This window comes from Amblyomma americanum, chromosome 9, assembly GCF_052857255.1.
Source record: "Amblyomma americanum isolate KBUSLIRL-KWMA chromosome 9, ASM5285725v1, whole genome shotgun sequence".
NCBI classification, from domain to species: domain Eukaryota; kingdom Metazoa; phylum Arthropoda; class Arachnida; order Ixodida; family Ixodidae; genus Amblyomma; species Amblyomma americanum.
Window position 1 is genome coordinate 94,719,323 of NC_135505.1, and position 14,238 is coordinate 94,733,560.

At 44.7% G+C, this 14,238-nt stretch overlaps 1 protein-coding gene and 1 non-coding gene across 2 annotated transcripts; both read right to left on the minus strand.

Annotated features, from left to right (window-relative positions):
* Nucleotides 1–8,331: 8,331 nt before the first annotated feature.
* On the minus strand, nucleotides 8,332–12,087 carry LOC144105144 (kunitz-like toxin PcKuz1). The gene is made up of 3 exons (XM_077638316.1): nucleotides 11,995–12,087; nucleotides 9,758–9,787; nucleotides 8,332–8,607 (listed from the first exon to the last, which is right to left on the minus strand). The coding sequence occupies exons 1-3, from the start codon at nucleotides 12,062–12,064 to the stop codon at nucleotides 8,441–8,443; spliced, it is 267 nt and encodes an 88-aa protein (XP_077494442.1). The 5' UTR covers nucleotides 12,065–12,087; the 3' UTR covers nucleotides 8,332–8,440.
* TRNAS-CGA (transfer RNA serine (anticodon CGA)) lies at nucleotides 10,954–11,027 on the minus strand. Its single transcript has one exon. It is a non-coding gene; the product is annotated as a tRNA-Ser (tRNA).
* Nucleotides 12,088–14,238: the final 2,151 nt, after the last annotated feature.

The window sequence follows — 14,238 nt, forward strand, 5'->3', positions numbered from 1 at the left end:
GTTTCCTGTGCTTTCTGGCTATGTCTTTCGCACTGTTCGCCTTAAAAATGTACAGCCAACTCGCCCGTTTGGCCACAGTGTAAGATACAACTGTTCTTGTGCAATCTCTGCGCAGCACTCGACAAGGCATATGCAAATCACTGTAGATGCTGCATGCTTTTGTTTCCCTGCTGTGTGTTACAGTTGGGAAACTAGTATGAAGAGCTGTGGCGAAAAAATTTATTGTGACCAATGAATAAACGTGGTGCAAAAACAAACGCTTTACTGGTGCCTAGCAGTTTCCACACCACACTTTTCCCTCGTGCACATTCATCAAACACATAGTTACCGCAAGCAACTGTTTGCCTAAGTGGGCAGGTCGACGTAAGCAACGGTGAAAGACGGTGTACAAGGATGCATTTCACTTGTTGGACGAGCTGTTTCGGCGTGTATTTCGACTTGAGAAGGAGAAAGTGCAGTAGCTGTGCGGCAAGCTTGCTAATGCACTGAAAGGCGTACTTGTGACCACTGCCGGTGGAGCAGCAGTTGGTGTGTGCACTTCATATCTTGCCACTGGAGGCTTTCAAGCACACGTTAGAAAAAGTAATTTACAAATGCTGGAATGTGGCTACCAGTGGCCAAGGGCATCATATCACACAGGGGCTCACGCACTAACAGAGGGCAATGGCACTGCCCGTAGCAAGAGTGGCTGCGACAACTCGACACGCCAGCAAGGCGTGTTATTGCAGCCACAGCTGCCAGATGGTCTAGGGCTTACTGCCGGTGGTGCTGCTGGTGCCGCTGCTGCTGCCGCTGCTGCGGTCGCCGCACCATCTGCAGGTGTGCTTGCCTCTACGGACGGGTTGTGCCAAAGAGGCCAATTATACGGTCTCGCATGGCTCTACCACGCAGGTAGGTCATGCGGGATCCTGTCTCCGCCAAGTACCCGGCAGGCAGAGGTGGTCCATTGTTGTCAGGGTCATCAGTAGTGTCGTCTTCGTCTGCAGCCAGGGCTTCTTCAAGACAGATGTTGTGCAATGCAGCACACGCTGCAATGATGACCACCGCCCGCTCCGGCTCGTAGTGGAGTGTCCGGTACCTGTGAAGGCACCGGAAGCGGCTTCTGAGAACACCAATTCAGCGTTCCACAACACATCGCATTGAGGCGTGTGCTGCGTTGTACTGCCCTTCTGCAGTGTTTGCACCAGGATGCCCTGACACTGGTGTGAGCAGCCACGGCTCCAGTGGATATCCATTGTCTCCTGCACGACCAAAATTTGCAGTGAAGTGTGTTGTTGCCTATGTAATAAATGATTCATATCAAGCAGCTCAAAGCCAGTATGCTGAACCAGAATTCATAGGCATGCAGAATATTCATGACTAAGGGGTACCTCTGTAAGCACAGCCTTCTAGGTTAATGATGTACTGTGATATCCTACACGACAATAACGATGTGCACACCTCTTCTGCCTTGGTGTTTTACGCTTGAAATACGATTCACTGTATAACAATGTTTCTTGTGCCTCTGCACCAGCAGTAACAGTAAATACACAAAAATAAATACGATACATCATACTGTTGCATGTCATCCATGTTATAACCCGCCTCATTTAGGTATGAGCCACTGCTGTAGCTTAATACGTGCTGTCGAAGTGGCCCGATGATCAATAGGCTGCTTACCCAGAAGAAACTCTCCATCCTCCAGCACCCCGTGCTCCACCTTCCGACGCAGCCGTGAGTAGCGCCAAGAAAAGGCATCGTGACAAGACCCCGGGCAGCGAGGGTCGACCGCAAGGATCTTCATGTCTGCGTCGCAGATCTGCGAGAAACAGAGGCAGACAATCTTGGACGTGAACTTCCACTGTCGAGGTCGCGGCTTTCGAACCCATGCGGTCAGAAAGCCAGTCTACTCATGATCATGCTGTTCATCGCGTAGTATCCTTTGCGGCTCCAGAATGCTGCCCGGTTTGCTGGGTCTCCCCGCGGCGCTTTTATGGCAATCAGCGTGCCGTCGACGCAGCCGACGACGCCGGGGATGGTGCCGCGGGGAAGGAAGGTCGCCTTCGCTGCCGCTTTTTCCTCGGGGTGCGCCGGGAAACGCACCCATCCCTTCTGTGCGCCGACTTTGCAGACGGCCTCAGCCACACGCCCAACGCACTTGCTCACCGTCGGTTGTGCGAGGCCGACGGTCTGCTCGTTGCCGACGCACACTTGAAAGCCCCCGGAGGCAAAAAAACGGAGAGCGCACAGCACCTGCCGCCGCACCGAGAAAGCGCTCGTCCGTACGCCTCGCAGTTCGTCTGCAAGTTCGCCCTACAACCACTCCACGTTCTCCTTATCGAGTCGAAATAACCGACGGAACAGCTCGTCCGGCAAGTCATACGCGTCCTCGTACACCGTCCTTCGTCGTTGCTGGCGCCGACGTTGCCGCTTCCGCCACGAATAAACAGCAGACGCCGCCGCCGCCATTTTCCCTCTAAAACTCTGTAGACCGACTCATCGCGGTCGCAAAAAACAGTCTAAAACCGCGGGCATAATTAGGTGTTCAACGTCATACGTTTTTTCTTGTCCTTGACGCCATTGCAGCTTCCCGTGACGCAACTTTTCAAAATGGCGCCGGCGACCAATAGGAGCGGGCATTTTAGAGCGCTCTCAATTGTAGAGTGGTCGGAGCGAGTTCCGTAATCCGGGCCCAGTTCTCTCAATTCTATGAAGAACAAAGTAACTAGAAAACAAACAAAGTAACTAGAAAGCTTGACAAGATAATTGTCAACGATTCTGCTATTACAGATATAAAGGAGATAGCCGCTGCTTTTAACACTTACTTTCAAAGCGTGTTTACCAAACCTAACACAACGTTTTGCGATTTCTGTCTGAACAGTCTCGAAAGAAGTGTTAATATAAGCAGAGAATGAATAGTAGAACTACTCCTGCGGCTAGACCCTAAGAAATCCCTCGGCCCCGATAATATTGCAACTACCTTTCATAAAATGTGCGCTGAAATACTAGTCATGTTTTTGACAAAAATATTTAATAATTCTCCTGGATGGGGCATAGTACCAGATGAATGAAAAATTTCCCGCGTGGTTCCTGTTTTAAAAATTGGCAACCGACTTCAGTCGGTAATTACCACCCTAATTCACTGATCTCCATCTCCTGCAAAGTGCTAGAACACGTACTTACCAAATACCTCAACAATTTTTTAGACCACACGGGAATAATGACCAAAGCGCAACATGGCTTCCGTCGAGGATTCTCCACAACACAGCTAGTGGTCACTGTAGATGAACTTGCCCAAGTGCTTGATTGCGGGGGCCAGGTTGACATGATTTTTTTTAGATTATTCCAAAGCCTTTGATAGAGTCCCTTATCATAAACTGGAAACAAAAATGAAATTAATAGGCATTCTGGATCAGATAATCAAATGGGTGTCGTCATATTTATCAAAACGAAAGCAGTTTGTCGAAATCGATGTAGCTGCCTCTCGATTCTTGAGTTCTACTCGGGTGTACCTCAGGGATCAGTTTTGGGTTCAGTACTCTTCAATATCTATATAAACGACCTCACCGAAGCTCTCGAACACTTTGAGTTCGTAAAGCTGTTTGCGGATGATTGTACTATATTTAATACTATCAAATCTGTATCTGACCAGCTTACTTTGAACGCATATCTAGAATTATTAGCAAAATGGTGTAACGAATGGGAAATGGTTAATAATTTTGACAAAAATGTTTCTCTCTGCATCACTAAGAAATCTACGCAACTTAATTTTACATACAAAATAACTAACTTAGCCATCACAGATTTAAAAGAATATAAGTATCTAGTTGTCGCAATAAGGTCACGGCTCAAATGAACGAAGCACATCGATAATATATGTTCCTCCGCCCCAAAAATGTTAGCACTTCTCAAGTTTCGGATGGGCGGTTGCCCTAGTGCCCTAAGACTGAAGGCATATAAAAGGATTGTAAGGCCAATTCTCGAATATGCATGCATTGTATGGTTCCGGTACACTACAGATGACACCCAAAAAGTAGGAAAAGTATAACGCCTTGCGGCTAGTATTATTTTCAACCGTTACAGGCGCCTACACTCCTTCCGCCAGGCTGAAAATTGCAGACATAGAACCACTTGCAGATAGAAGAAAGCCCGTTTCAATTTCCTTCATTCATTATACTTTTCTCGACTTTGTATTCCACACGAAAATCACATTTCCAGTTATTCTAAACAAGCCTCGCGCCATAAGCATACGAATAGCCTGGAACCTATTTTCTCAAGCACAAATAAATATGTTTTCTTTTTTTCCAAGAACAGTTTCTCAATGGAATGCTTTACCGCAGAACTCTCGTTGTTTTTCAATCATTCTTGATATCTTCACTGCTGGCTTAGTAGTTGCACTGAAAGCGCATTTTCAATTGTGTTTTTGAATTTTTTACATTGTGGCCTATATATGATTCGGTACTATCGTACTTGCTTCGCTTTTCCTCTGTATGCATTACCCTCTTCTGCTTGGACATACAGCATGTTCTCAGTTTTCAATAATTAAATAAAAATAAATACTTTGTTCCTTTAGCTCTCATGGCCCAAAGCGACCAGGGAGTAAAGGAAAAAGTTGTTCCTTCATTGGAGTATTTAGTACAAAAGACATGCGTAATTTCTGCATATTGAGAAAGTTCTTTTAATGCATTTAAATATGGGAATATGTCTCATATATAATCGTGAAACAAGTTCCTTTTACTGCCGTTCACAGTAACAACTCTTGACGTAGTGTGGGACGTTGTTCACAGACGGGGTATTAATATTTCTGCTGAATCCTGCGTAGGGAGTAAGCAAAAGAAATCTAGCGAGCTTTTCGTTCGTAGTGCGAAACGTGCGAAACTTGCTGTATTTTCTCACGAAGGCTCACAGGGATGCCAAGAAGGGAGGCAGCCTTCCTAGGTGCAAAGTTCTTGATCACGAGCGGTTTATTCATCACGCACAAGGAACACAGTCCGCTCTTCATTGATGCGGGACGTGAAGAAGCCTCGCCTTCCCAAGTACTTGATGAGGCGCTGGAGGTCGTGGTCCGAGCATTGCTGCTGTGCAAAAGTGGTGGCGCTGATCAGGACCGAGAGGGCACGACATTGTCGCATACAGTGATGCATCTTCAACGGACCGTGAAAGCCAATCGGGGTCAGATTGCTCGCGTGCAAACTTGCAAACTCTTAAAGTCGGAGGGTCAATCTGGTGAGCTGATCCAAGAGATCCTTGCAGTTGGCGAGCAAGCACAATGCGTAATGGTCCGTCACTGCATTGAAATGCCTTCCGTACCATTACCGACAGAATTTAGAAGCGGCCCAGAAAATTCCGAGGAACTCCTTCCCCGTTGTGAAATAGTTGGCCTTATTCTTATTGAAGGAAAAATCAGGAGTGGTGCTTTTCTCGAGCACATTTAGCGCATTGGAAAATTCTTGGCCACACTGGGCACTTTTGTACGTCGAACCCAAACACAAATTTTATTTGAAAGGATTGCTTCTACAGTGGACACTCTTCTATGCCGACAGCACGCGTCCTGTGTTCTGTATTTCTGTTCTGTTCTGTGCCGTTCAAACTGCCCTCTTATTGTTCAGGTATGAACCGACGAGCCCGAACACGAATTTTATTCGGAAGGATTTCTACGTTGACAACTTTTTATGCTGAAAAGCCCATCCTGTGGTCTGTTGTCATTGTGTTTTGTCTTGCTTCTTTTGAAATATAACGCTTCGTAGACCCACTCTGTTTTATGAAACAAAAACTATGACGTAGTACCAGTGTAGTACAGTTTTTTTTCTTATCTGTTGCGGGGAAACGAGTCCAGCATGGATATTGACTGCCCCTATGTAGGCTAACATTCCCAAAAAGCTTCGAACATGCCTACTCTCTGGCGAGAACTGGCAAAATGACGACCAGGCAAAGTCACGACACACGTTTGCCGCCGATTCATGTGCGACGGTGGGAGCAAAACTTACCTGAATAATTTCTTACCGAAATATTTGCTCTTCTATAAGAAACTGCGTTCTGTCCGAATGATACTAATCTATTGGCGACTGTACCCGCGATAAAGCTGATAATAAGCGCTCGCTTGTCCTCCGTTTGCTTTTAGAATTGTTGCATTTATTTGAATTCTCCTGCTGTGCATAAATGTGTAGCTACTGAGTTTCTGTTTTGTCATGGCCAGAATGAGTTTTTTTTATGTTCGCAACTTATGTTGGTATAAAGTAGTCACCTTGCCGTGAAGTGGGCTGGCGATGAACGTTCTGAGCATTTGCCGCAGGAGCCCGGCACAAGAGCCCGCACACCTGCCGCGCTCAGAGCACGAAATTCTATGTCAGCGACATTCACGACCTTGGTGCAATGCGACCTTCGTGCCTCGAAACCGCTGGCGGTTCAGTCACAGCAGCAGTAGGTACTACTACGTTGGTCGGCAGGATTCCGCTGCATTCAGAAATTTCATCTGGCATCCTTGAGCGGCATTGCATGGCGTTTAATGCAGTCTCGTTGATAGCTGCCATTTTCAAAAACAGTGAAGTTGCTGCCATTCGCGCCACTGACAATGTGAACGGAGTGATGGCGTATCGCGAACGCTTTTTCTCAAAACTCTCTGCTACGAGTTTGGTAGCTTCGTTCGACTTTACTGGACGTCCTATAAGAGAGCACTTCGGTTATTCGTCAGCATCCTAGCTCCAAGCCGTCTGATGGCTTGCTCCTGAACAGCGTCGAAAAGCAATATTTATTGATCTGTCAAATAAATTAAGAAACTTTCATTAACAATGCCGAATGAAATTAGAGTTCTGCGGCCGCCTTCAGGTAATGACATTCAATGTAGCCTTTTACACGCAGTCTAACCAGTAACATTGAAGCGGCCCATCGATAAGAATTAAATGTGATTTCTATTGAATTTTTTGCTTCGTAACGCCTGCTCCCTCATGTAATGTCTCAAAATGACACCCTTCAGAAATAAACTTAACAAAAAAATGAACAAATAACTGTGTTTATCCGCCACATTTATGTGCAATAGTCAGGCCGGAAATATGTATTTTTCTAAACACCTTTTAAAAAATATCGTACTAGGAACGACGACAGCAAGTCTTGCTGGAAGCCGCCAGCATACCTTTAGAATATAACGCTCTTTTCTACTCAACGAAATTTGCGCTTAGGCCTAAGTAACGGATGACAATGAGAGGACTCTGCTGTCGTCTGGCTCAAATCACCATGTTGGGCGCGTGAGAGTGCGGACATCGGTAACCCTAAATAACGCCGCGTTGACGTTTGAGCACAAAAGGATCCATTTCCGGTGCCTCTTCCCGTGCCGAGCACCGCCCCGTCAGGAAGCTAGGCCTTATCCCTGTCACTAACATATTAAAGACGGAATACCTGTTTCTGGGGGCTCCCCTGCCGTGTGCTGGCGCACGCGTCGGATCTTATGAAGAACAAGCATCGGCAAGGCTTGTGGATCATGAACTCAACAAACCAACATTGAATGCGCATCTGGCGCAGTCTACGCTACTTCGACACCATCATTCTCATTTATCGAGCTCAACACGTCACGGTATGGAGGCATGTTCATAAGAGCGGGGGTGTGTCGTCGTGCGCAAACGTGAACTGGTCAGGACGGCCTTTTTTGTGCAGGGCCGTCCTGAATTTAATCACTTTATGGAATGAGAGCCCTCAAAATTTTGAGAGCGAGTGCAGCCGAGGGACACTCCCATTGGATCTTGACGTTGTACAGCATGTAAATAAATCTGCTCTTCTTCATTAGCCGATCACTGAACTTCTGCAATAGACGGCATTTTTGTGCTGGACGAACGGGCATCGACAAGAGTGAGGATTCGTCAAGTGGCGCCAGAACCCCACCACTGACATTTGCCAGCGCCCAAAGTTCGCTGAGTCAGAGAACGCTAGAGTATATTCAAGCTTCATAAGAAATCTGAGAGAGAGTTGCGTTTCACATAGCGGCAATCCTTTTGTTGTCCTGTAATACATTTGTCTGCAAGAGCACGTAAAATCAAAGAACGTCCTTTGTGGTTAGTTCCTTTTTTTCTGTTCATGCAGCCAGTGCGGCCGTCTAAACATAGTAGTGTTTCATCTGGTGCTCTACTCAGCCCTTAAGATAATCGGAGGCAATGGTAGAAGTTGTTCTAATTGTACTCTAGATGACGGACCGGTTAGGATAAGGGGCATCATCAACAGCGAAGGTTATAAACTCCCCTTTCCACAGATATTAATGAACGGCACTCGTCGTTGCAAGCTTTCCACTCAGCCTCAAATATAGAATGGAGTCAGATGTTGAGTATTGCACCTAATAGGTCGCAATCGTGGCACACCAACGTCACAAAACAACTCAGCATTCAACCTCAATTTGCTTTTTTACTTTTATTTCTTCATGCTGACGGTGCTTCTGACGAATGCATATCACACAGAGGTAAATGCGAACTGCATGCCATTATTGGTTAAGACAGTTTCGTTCACATTCGTCCAGTGCTTGGAAATTGTTGCAGTTTGCGCAGCAGCCTCCCCATTTGAACGGCTCGCACTTCATTGTTGTAGAGTTGAAAAAGTACTTCGGCACAAGCGCCCTGCATGGTCCAACTTTTTGAGGTTCCTTGCAACCTGCACGGAAGAGCCATCATGATATCTCTATAACTTCTACGCTCTATTCATCAACTGCCACACACCTATTTCGTTCCAGATCCTGGTCTACTGCTACCTGGTAAGCCTATCTTTCACTTATAAAAAAACAAAGCAATTCCTGTTGATGTGTCGTAGCGATGTCATGGTGCTCTTTACAAATTCAGAATTGCCTGTTGATTTCTCGCGTTTATATCCCTATGCGCAGAGCAGTATTGCTAGACAGTACGAATGATTTTCCAAAATAAATAACGCTATTTACCCCATTTAAATGGAGTTCAAAATGGGCAGTATATGCCATAGTCGCAAATATTTCGCACATTATGTGAAGCTGACAAGACGCTCAGAACTCCAGAACATTATTTCGGCTTCATTATTTAGAATAAGAACTGCGTTTTTACTATGCTGAAATTTTCAACCAACGAATTTGGCATGCAATTTTAAGGAGAGCAAAATTATGTATCACTTCTGGGCGGTTACCTAAGTCTGCGCACAGAAAGTGATGCGAATCAACAACCCTATTTTACGTTGATGAAATCGCCTATTTCAAATTTGCCTAAATAAATAATGAGAAAAATATAAGAATTTTAAACAGCACATGAAACAGAGTTATGCATGGCGTTGTCAACAGCCCGTAAAAAACATAGACGAATAAAAAAACACGCAGAGTGCTTGTCGTGTCTTGCTTTCCTTTGTGCTTGCTTTTTCGCACCTTTAAACTCCTAAGCATGTCAACCAATCGACTACTCTAGGTTGAAATCTTAACATTTATAGCCGGTGTCATACAAGCACGTTGTCCGTACAAGCTTGTCGGTTGAAAACATCCTATGAAACGTATGAATCATACATTTTTCGCAGCATGTTATGTTTATGCGCAAGGCATGGCCACTATCAAGCTTTTACGCACGTTATTTTGCAATCTATCTTCTACAATCGAGTTTGTGCAGCATCTTCAACAATTGCGACCATTTGAAGTAAGGGTAAACTTCCTTCCCCCCAAAGTGCGAGTGAATATCCTTTTTTGCACACATAATTTCTGATTAGCCTGAACAGCATTCATTAGGACAACCAATTACAGAATTTTTTTAACTAGAAACGATATTGCAGAGAGATATAAAACTGGAACACGCACCGTCTGGATATGTACATTTTGGAGGGTCCTCTGAAAGGAAAAATGCATTACAGAGGTTACTCTTCATTTTTTTCGCAATTTTGTCAAACTGTGCACTCTACTGTGTTTATAAGCGCATGATACCTTCCAAAAAATAGTAAAGCACGAAACACGTTGTGTGCAGAGTCGGCAATTCTTCAGGTTCCCAAATGCAGCCGAATTACTGAGTAAGTGGACCGCATATATGCGTAAAATGCGAGCACCAATAAGATAGATCACAGAAGTGGCTGTCTGAACTTGGGATCTAGAAATATGGCTCTCAGGAAACTTGTGGCCCGGGGATGCTTTGTAGGGGTCAGCTTTTTTATAATTGTGTTTTCGTTTGTCAGTAGTAAACGTGGAGTCTAAATTATAAAATTATAACTGCCCAGATTGTGACAGGTAGCCATGCACGGACGAACTTGTTCAGTGATTTCTGAAATAATATATATATATATATATATATATATATATATATATATATATATATATATATATATATATATATATATAATGAAGGAAATGAGGTGCCCGTTTGACAAACTTATGAAGGAAGCGAACAGTCACCGAAACCAAGGTGCATAGGGGAATGTTTTTTTGTGTGTTGTGCTTATCAGTGGGATATTATAGTACCTAGAATAATAAATCGCTTAAAGAAAATTACTTATAAAGGAGCAGAAAAAACAACCATGCCGCCGGTGGGATCCGAACCCACGACCTCCGAATATCGCGTCCGGTGCTCTTACCAACTGAGCTAAGGCGACGGCTGTCCAATCCACTGCTCTCGTGGGTATTTATGTTCATTGGGTGTAAGCGAACCTTGAGAGTGTTCACCAGCGCCACACTCGACCATAGCGGCGGACGTAGCACGTCTTGTAATACCGCGAGCGTGACGTGGAACGTCATCTAACGGCGAGGGCGAAACTGTGCGAGAGCCCTCTTAAGCTACCCATGGCATCAAGACTGCCAGAACTGAGACCCTCGTTAAGCTATTAGCAGATAAGTTAAAGGAAATGAGGGCCCCGTTAGACAAACTTATGAAAGGAGCCAACAGTCACCGAAACCAAGGTGCATAGGGGAATGTTTTTTTGTGTTGTGCATATCAGTGGGATAGTATAGTACTTAGATTAATAAACCGCTTAAAGAAAATTACTTATAAAGCAGCAGAAAAACAACCATGCCGCCGGTGGGATTCGAACCCACGACCTCCGAATATCGCGTCCGGTGCTCTTACCAACTGAGCTACAGCGACGGCTTTCCAATCTGCTGCTCTCTGGGTATTTATGTTCATTGGGTGTAAGCGAACCTTCAGAGTGTTCACCAGCGCCACCCTCGACCATAGCGGCGGTCGCCGCTATGGCCGCTATATATATATATATATATATATATATATATATATATATATATATATATATATATATATATATATATATATATATATATATATATATATATATATATATATATATATATATATATATATATATATATATATATATATAATTATATATAAATCGCTACAGAAGCCAAAGGCCACAGAAATCAAGGAACATAGAGATTTTTCTTATTTGTGGTGGTGATCAACAGATATTATTAGTCAATGTGTTATCGGTCGAACAGAAGTACGCCGTATGGATGGCCTCCGGATATTTCGACCACCTGGAGTTATTTAACGTGCACTGCCATCGAACAGAGCACGGGACTTTAGAATTTCGAGAAATCGAAATTTGACAGCCGCGGCCGGGATCAAACGCGCGTCTCTCGTGTTAGCAGCCAAGCGCTATAACCACTGAGCCACCGCGGCGGCTGCTTTATCAATTCTATCGGGTTAAAGTTATTTCACTTTTTGAGTTCGAAATTGAATACAGTTTGATTGATGGCTAAGGGATTTTGCTCTAACGTTCATAGTACATCTTTCCCGTCTGATGAACAATGTTGTTCTTTAGCGTCCTTTAAACATTCTTGCACCATTCCTGATTGCTATTCACAGCAGAGACACGTAGCTGAGGAGCGATAAAATCATTCTGCTTTTCGAGCGGTCCATCGTCTAATATCAATTAGGCCAAATGGAATTATGGTGTTTAGAATGAAATAAAGAACTTGGATGATCATCTTAGTGAAAACTTTCTCAATGCTAATAATTTACAGGATGCTTGACGTGCAACGTCCTTTCCTTTTTAAATACGGCCAAAATAAAGCCTGCTCAACTCAAATCTTACCACAGTCTTGGCAACATGCAAGGGCAGCAAGGAATACTGCCGCGATGACAGAAGAGAACATTTTGCTCATGGCTACTGCAGAAACAATTGAGCACCATAGCGAAAAGCTCCATCTTTTATATCCTGAACGCGTATCCTCGTAAAAAACAAGTATTGCATATCAGGAATAATATCGAAATGTTTCTTTTTGCGTGGTATACCTCCGCTTCCTTTTCGCACGCGCGTGTACGATTTTTATCGCTGCATATTTTTTTCGACCTTCTAGTATCGTGCATGCAAACAGATGTAGGCAGTAGTTTTTTTTAAGCACGCAGCAAAATGACTAAAATACAACAAGTGCATGACACGTCGCTCCATGCCTTTTCAGGGAAGTGAGCAGTGCTTTCATGTCAAAGCTGTAGCTACTTTCCCAGTAGAAGTAAAGCAATATATCTGCAACGCAGCCAGCATTTTTTGTGTTTCAGCCATTTCAACCTCGATGAGGTCCACGTGGGAGCACATGAACTGTAAATACATAGACAGTTGCACAAGGACTTTGAACTACGAGCGATGTGAAGGTTAAGCTACTTTTGTTGACAACGTGGCTGTAGTTCGGCCGCGATTCGCTTCTCCAACCGCTTCTCTCCGCTATACACGCGAAACGCGCTATGCATTCTGGCGTTTCTTTTCTCGTCTGTAGCTTGGATGAGGTGAATATGAAGTTTTCATACGATTTGTAGGCAACGCTTGGGCGAGGTTGATCAAATATAGGCGCGAGAGGTAATGGCAGCTTTATTGCTGTGAACTTAATAACAGATTAAAAATGGCTAGCGCGCGCAGTAGTGCGGCTCACACAAACACACGGCAAGCTGAGAGCATGGCGCCCAGGCTTAAGGCGGCAAACTGGCATTGCAACGAACTGCTGCTGCCATCTTTCAAGTAGGCCGCCAGGTAATATAATGGAGTTGCTAGGTGCTCCCACCGGATATCCTTCTCTACATTTCTGGTCAGTGTTGAAGGAATCGTCACTGCAAAAATAAGGAACTCAACGCAAAAGAGAAAAACATTAGGCATTGGCGACAGGCAAGCAAATAAGCAAATTATTAGCAAAGACTCTGTGTAAATCCGAGTAGAAGGCAGCAGGGGCAATAGATGAAGTAGTCTCAACAATCGAAAAGGCACACAAGCAGGCAACCTTTAAAAATTCATTTCATACACCTCAAGATATATACGCAGTCTGCGCTGTCTTGATATTAGGCTGACCGCTGAACGGCGAAGGATTTATAGGAGCTAAGCCATGAGGCTAACTTCTGGCCGATTGCCCCAGACTATGGGGTTCCCATGGTTGAGGACACGAACGCAGTTGTTGTTTTTGGAGTGTGTGTCAAAGCAGGCGATGCGTCTTCTACGCATTTCACAGTCAACGGTGGCGCGTAAATTTTAAGCATTGAAACATGCGCTGTACTGGTTTGAACTGAGTGCTTCGTGGACAAGCTTCAAAAGTTGATGCCATGAATGTGGCAGGCATAAGACATTTTGAAACGAGATAGAGGCCTGCCTTTTAAGCCAGGTGACATGAGTGCGGCCTTCTCACCCACTTTGCATTATACAACATACCGTTGACTCTAAGCTTGTAATCATGGAACTGCAGTAAGCAAACATTGCTTCTCATCCTTATTCTCGGCGCTCTTCTGCTTTCTCGAGAAGAGAAATATGCTTCTGCTGGCGCGCCTTATCCCCTGGCCCTTTTCCAATCTATACCGCGTCTAGAAGATTCCCCTCCTCCTCGCTCTTATCTTTGTTTACGCTTCTTTCATCTTTTAGGAAATCTTGCCCTGTGAGGCCTATCTCAGCACTGCACTAGAGGTCGCGATAGAAGAAATGAAATATTCTAGTAGCTGGCACTGAATCGAAACCGGAATGTCACTTGAGCAAACTGCTCTACACAGTATGAAGTGTGCTGGCACCATAGATGACCAGTAGATGCAGCCATTCACGGCCGCCATGGTAGAAAAATTTAGGCTATGGTTTTGAGCTCATCCTAGATATACAAAGTGAAAGTTGTCGGCGCTCATTGTATCTATTGGCATTGGGTTTGTCGGCGTTGTATACTGCAATAAATTTAAGGAAAGAAAGGGCGCCTAACTGGCTCCATGTGTCAGTGGACACCTCAATCGCGCTTTGAGGTACGTGGTGGTGGTGAGAGAGAGATGTCGGGGGCATGCATTAGTGCTGACAACGTTGTGGCATAAACGCGGCACTCCA

What these genes read in the sequence shown, in the direction of transcription:
- LOC144105144 (XM_077638316.1), bottom strand. Translation starts at nt 12,064, where the DNA reads ATGAGCAAAATGTTCTCTTCTGTCATCGCGGCAGTATTCCTTGCTGCC. An exon ending in TGCATGTTGCCAAGACTGTG is followed by an intron (nt 9,788 to 11,994) that starts GTAAGATTTGAG and finishes TTTTCCTTTCAG; the next exon opens with AGGACCCTCCAAAATGTACA. An exon ending in AAAATGTACATATCCAGACG is followed by an intron (nt 8,608 to 9,757) that starts GTGCGTGTTCCA and finishes TCTTCCGTGCAG; the next exon opens with GTTGCAAGGAACCTCAAAAA.